The sequence below is a fragment of the Lissotriton helveticus genome, chromosome 1_1 (assembly GCF_964261635.1).
Source record: "Lissotriton helveticus chromosome 1_1, aLisHel1.1, whole genome shotgun sequence".
Taxonomy (NCBI): Eukaryota; Metazoa; Chordata; class Amphibia; order Caudata; family Salamandridae; genus Lissotriton; species Lissotriton helveticus.
The window spans coordinates 256,412,174-256,418,277 of record NC_136057.1 but is presented as its reverse complement, the minus strand read 5'-3'; the positions used below and the strand labels follow the sequence as shown (position 1 = coordinate 256,418,277).

The window sequence follows — 6,104 nt, the reverse complement described above, 5'->3', positions numbered from 1 at the left end:
CAGAGCAACATATGTCTCATAGCATCCTTGTGTAGCGTCATATGCATGTTAAGGTGAGCACACATGTGTTGTAGCATACAGCCCAGTGCTACCTTGAAAGTGGCCTGCAAGCTATCATTACACCCCTGCTGAGCTGTAGTGTGATTTTTAGTGCGCAATTTAGCTGAATACTTGGGCTAAATGTGGTACACCATAGACCACTGACACCATAATTATGTGGAGCAGGCCACTTTATTGAAACAAGTGCGTATCACAAAAACATCCTCGGCCTAACGCCGTGCATAACTAAAACCTCACTATATATACATATATAAAAAAAACTACACTCCTTACCCCAAACCTACATCCCCCCCAAAACATACCCCTCAAATTCTACATTATGAATTAGTGTATTTCCATGCTTAACAGTGAAGCAATTAACTTGTGTTCAACCAGACCTTCCTATAATGTAAGTTTTCAGCTCCAGGACTTCCAGTATGGGTTTGTTGACACTCTACCTTTCAGCCTGATTATCCCATGTTAACCAAAATAACGTTTAGGAAAGGCCTGCAAACTTGTGGGCCAACCACCCTTTCTGGCACCTGTCTCAAAGCGTAGACCAAACATAGCACCTGCCCCTTTTGCGCCTGCAGCAACATTGCCTGCCCATTTGTAATCCTAATAAGCAGCTAACCAGCCCCATAACCTAAAAAGAGAGATGGGTGGGTGTGGAAATATATTAACTCTGGGCTAAAAGGCAGCCACTGTGGACACCTACCAATAACATGGTGGGTGGTAACTCTAAAATGGCACTATATATATCTCTTAGGCTACAACCTTTAACAATTCTAGCACAAGAGACACAGTAGACTATACTTAGCCTCCATCCTACCAGTACCCTGGCGGACAGAGGTCCATACGGGCCGCTGTCCCCCAAAGTCCTATTCTGTAGCATTTAAGAATGAATCCCTGTCCTGTTGTATAAAATACCACAAACCATCAACACAATCACAGTTGCAGCATTTTTATAAAAATAATTTTTATTTGAATAAAAAGAATCGTAAAAACATCATACTTCAGTGAAGTAATATTTCAAGCTTTGGATAAAATGTTATACCTTCTTAAATTGCTTCATTTCAGTGCATAAATCACTACTTAAAAAAATTATAATTTTTAACAATTCACCATGTCATTGATTCTGAATGCATTTTAGGATTCACTCTACCTACCATCCTTGTCAATACTAAACACATATATCCACTGTGCTGTTCATCGGCAAAAAATCACAGTTTCATTACCTGTAAATAGATGGAGCTTCGTTGTCATAATCTTGGTAATACCACTGCCCTATTGCCACTGCTATAAATGCCAGCCCTTTCAGTAGAGCAGATTGTTTAGCAGTAGGAAATGTCTACTTCCCTGGATCATTACTCGGGGTAAAATTACCCCTAATAGTAACTAAGCCACTTCCGATAGTATTTGCATTATCGTCCTCTCTTGCTATTCCAGAAATAAACTGCACCAAAATGATCAATTTTACTTCACAAAATAAGGTCCGTATTCACCTGGTTTTAAAATGAGTAAAACCAGTACCTTGCTCCTTCTTCATAAAAGTCTTGTTATATTTGGTAACTTAAGTGGTCCTATCCTTGCCTCTCAATCTCAAATGTATATTTTGCCTGCCAATATTTTACTAGTTGACAGTAACCTTTCATTTGGATGGTCTCTATTAAGGTGCTAAACGCATCTGAAAGTATTGTCACTAAAAAAACTGCCTGGGTTTTTGCCCTATCAGTTACTCTATATCTTTCTGTAACCCATAAATACCATTCTCCCTTAAATTGGTCCCACTGGAAAGTTAATCTCGGCATATCTCAAAGTATCCAATTATGTCCATTTTAAGTCCTGGCCTACGGACACCTTTATTTGTTTCTCTGGCCTAATGTAATAAAATTATCATAAATAATACACATATATAGCGGGGGCTTTGAATCAGCTCTCTTCATCCATTGGTGTAGTCAACTGTCATTCACAGAAGGTTTCCTCCCAATGCAATTTATTGCATGAAGACATACATCAGCCAATGGTTCTCATGCTCCCTTAGGTGAGTGCTTTTTTTTACTTGATCACATGCCACGTTTGCTTAAAAAGAAGTGCACGTCAATGTACTTTTTGCTGCCATTGCTTGGAAATGTCATGGTACGGTAGTCACCATATCTGCCGGCATAATGAAAGTACCTAAACAAAGGTGGATTCTAGAAATGTATCTGAAAACTAGAGGTATATTTTAGCACACATTATATGTCTCTGACATTCTAGGGTTCTTTTACATTTTGCCCAGGATTTCTGTGCAAGGCCGATGTAGTTCACATGTCAGTCTTGCACAGAAGTGGTGCAAAGTTCAAGTACTGGATGCTTTAAACCAAGGACCGCCTTGCTGAAAGGATTGTGAGTGAGGGACTACAGGAGCAGAACATGTCCTAGTCAAAGTACAGCAAGCATTACACATTGAACAAAAGAGTTATATTAATGAAGGAACACGGGACATCAAAGAGTAAGATGCAGCAAACCAATTGAAGAATGCTGAAATACCACTAAAAGTTACTGCTGTTAGAAGTATTTCCCAACATCCCAGACCACCCCGAACAATAGGAAACACATGTGAATGTTAATTTTTCACTGGGCCGGTCTTGAATGTCATTCTAGTGCCTGTAGAAATATTGTGATTGACTTACACGGTCTTTATTGACGATTAACCATGATGGAGTTTGTCATGTCACTTTTAATTTAGTCGTCAGCCCCCTTGCTTGCAGTTTTTTGTTGGACATAATTTGGGGAACAATTGTGTTTAAAGTACTGTCCTATAAACTTGATCATGTGCAGCCTTCTCAGTGAACGTGGCAAAGGTCTCTGAAGGTGGAATGGAATTTTTACAACCCTAGAATATATGTGGCAGAACAATCTTTTTAATTACATTTTAAATAGTTTTCTCGCTAAATTGTTGCTGCCTATGGAAGAGATTTGGCCAGCCAGTTGGTCAGCCTCGCGTCCCACCTGCCTCTGAGCAATGTAGCTCCTCGGTGCTTCCTGATGTTTCCGTGTCCTCCTTGAAGACCGTCTCCAGCGCCTGCTTGATGGAGCCTCTCAACCCCCTCTTCCTCCAGGCTCCCACCAGCAGGTAAATGTAAGGGTTGGTGCTGCAGTGGATGGAGTTGCAGGTGACTTGTACATAAAAGAAATACACAGTGAAGGAACTTGACTGGAGAACAAAATATACCAAGTGTCGCAGAAGTGTCGCAGGTACGACGGACAGGAAGAAGATCAGGGTGGTGCTGAGGATGACCACATAAAGCCTCATTGGATGGCACTGCTTGGGGGTCTTTCTGATCTCAATCAGTAGAACCAGGCTGGATGTGATGAAGACCAGGGTCAACAGCAGGTACAATGCAGAGGAGAACAGGCGGGCAGGAGTGCACCTTTCATTCCCTGGGGCGTGGATCTGCTTCACGTTTATGCAACAAAAATATTCCAGTCCAGTGACCAGACAGGACAGTAACCATAAAAGGACAGCCATGATGGCAGAGAGGTGCTCGGGGCGGGAGCTTTGATACTCTACTGGGAAGAGGACACCTAGACATCTCTCCACGCCAATGGCTGCCAGAAGGAAACAGCTGGTGTTGAACCCAAAGGTGTACATTAACTTGGTGATCATGAGGAGGTTGTCGCTGTCTGTGTCTGATATATTAACTTGGTAAACAGTACAGATAAAATGTATCAAGTTCACCAAAGAACTGACGACAAAAATGAGGTCCGCCACAGCGAGGTTGAGTATGTAGACTGTGCAAGAATTCCTTTTGATTTTGAAGGTGAGGAACAAGATCACCATCCCATTCCCGACCAATCCGAAAAGGCAGATCACCAGATCTATGAAGAGCAGCAACACATGTATTCTCAACGGAAGTGCCTCCTGTTGGCCAGGTTCTGTCGCGTTAGATCCCAGTTCTGAATCATTGTAAGAGAAGTTTCCAGACTCCATCTCAGTGGCGGCTCTCACAACCTCTGCAAAGTGGTTCGCAGTTTAAGGTTTGCCCTGTCAACACAAACAACACACAAACATCGGTAAGATGATTTAGAATAAAAGGTGCAAAATCAACTTCGCAGGAACTGCATATACATTTATCAAATTATCCTAGAGAATAGGTTCTGCGTAAAATGTCAGCAAAAATGTCAGCTCCGAGGTATGCCCTCTATTGATGTCATTAATTTACTTTTAGTAACTGCTACAGACCTGCTGAGAGATGGCAAAGATATGAACAGTAACACATGTATCTGAACATAAAACTATTAAAGAGATGTATTTTTTACACAAAGATTTACCTTCGTCCTGAAAGGTTCACAGATGATGTCATTTTTTTTTTTGAGTGCCAGCAGGGCTGTGGGTGCAGTTTGGTGGGGCAGTACAATGAATTGTGGGGAGCGCTGACTAGGTAGGGGAAGGGAGTAGAGCAGGGCGGGGGTGAGAGAGTGAATGGTGAAGGCCAGTGGCTTGTGGGGTCTCCCTAGCGCCTACCTGTCAGGCAATGTTCAAGCACATCGTGCTCAATGCATCGAATCTATCTGTGATGCAGTGCACTGCAGGATTCATGCAAATTATATTTTTGGCAAGTCCATTCTGCAAACAATCCTTATTACGTTTATGGATAGCTATGCTCATCGACCCACCTCCCTGCTCATCCTAACATGCAAACCCCACTACCACAAATCCATGGAACAACTAATTTGTCTCCTTAATTGTGTTTACAACAAAATGGGGAAGATTTATCTCCGATTTTCAGGAAAATATCATCATGACACTTGAATCACTACATTGCACTCACAGTGTCTTTCCTCTTCTTACAATCAGTCTTAAAACTCCAAGCAATACTGATCTATAATGATGTCACAGAGTGAAGTGAAATCAGAGACCAAAAGAATGATGAACACAGTATTAACCCTTTTAATGCATTGTATATTTTGTCAAACTCTGACTTTCTACGAATTGCAGAATGTTTCGCGTCGACAGATTTCCCACATCTAGTAAAGTTCATTCAATTGACTAATTCGACATTCCGAAACCGTGATGTAAACGGATGACACACTTTAAGAAAACCCCTTGATTGCCTGTTTAAACATAGGTGGCATCTCTTACGACCCCCCAAACCCTGTCCAACCCCAAAAGCCATATCATAGCTGTTTCTTCATAAAGCAAGTTTCACACTTACCCTGATCGGAACCTGCAATCACAGTTTTTAAAGTCACTTTCCTACTCCCAGTCCAGCAACATTCACTCCAGTTATTGGCTTCACGATTCCTTAGCATCTCAGTGCCTCGACATAAGTGCGAACCATTCTAGGCGCTCCAGACCTCCAGTAATGCATGTCTATGCTTCTCACTTCCCAGCCCTGCCTCAGCTCTGTGCCTCAGGATCAGCACCGAATCCGTCCCCTCTGTGGATTTATGGTACGTCCTGTGTTTCTGTGTGCCAGTGTACATCGGAGCGCTAATATTTCCGTAAGTATAGCGCTTTTCCATTGTTGCACAATGTAAATAACTGCGTGACTACTACATGGGTGGCTACAGAAAATAAAAATAGGAGGCGAGTCTATGCATTTTGAGTGGTTGAGTCACATTCCACCTACGGCAAAGCTCCAAAGTCATTCCAAAATAACTATATGGACGAAAAGGGGATGGTTCCAAAAATAGAAGGAAGTTCCTGTCATTTGATGAAGAAACCTTGGCAGAACCAGCATAGTTTTCTAATTTTAGCTGACACTGCAATTTGCTCTACCCAACAAAGAATGCCCTGAATGCTTCTAGTCACGCTGGAACAGGACAGCCGGCATAGGATGGTGGCCAGCCTGACACCAGAATACACACCTGGCAGTCACTACAGTCTGCAGGGATCTCAGCTTGGAGAGGGATGCATGGAGGCAGTGTAGGGGCCCTCGCCCTCTTCGATTTCTCAATGACATTCGACACTATCAGAATCAACAAAAGAAGAAGGGGGACCAGGAGCTCGTTGAGGTCCAGTGTCTGTGCTCCTCTAATAATGGCTAGATCAATGAGGACACTGTTCCGTGATAATG

At 42.4% G+C, this 6,104-nt stretch overlaps 1 protein-coding gene across 1 annotated transcript; it reads right to left on the bottom strand.

Moving 5' to 3' along the window:
* Window positions 1–1,082: 1,082 nt before the first annotated feature.
* LOC144769108 (mas-related G-protein coupled receptor member H-like) lies at window positions 1,083–5,457 on the bottom strand. Its single transcript, XM_078653114.1, has 2 exons — window positions 5,241–5,457; window positions 1,083–4,069 (listed from the first exon to the last, which is right to left on the bottom strand). Exon 2 carries the CDS (start codon window positions 4,013–4,015, stop codon window positions 3,017–3,019), a length of 999 nt encoding a protein of 332 aa, XP_078509240.1. The 5' UTR covers window positions 4,016–4,069; window positions 5,241–5,457; the 3' UTR covers window positions 1,083–3,016.
* Between the last annotated feature and the right edge of the window lie 647 nt (window positions 5,458–6,104).

Excerpts from the sequence above, each read along its gene's own strand:
- LOC144769108 (XM_078653114.1), bottom strand. The coding sequence starts at position 4,015 with ATGGAGTCTGGAAACTTCTCTTACAATGATTCAGAACTGGGATCTAAC.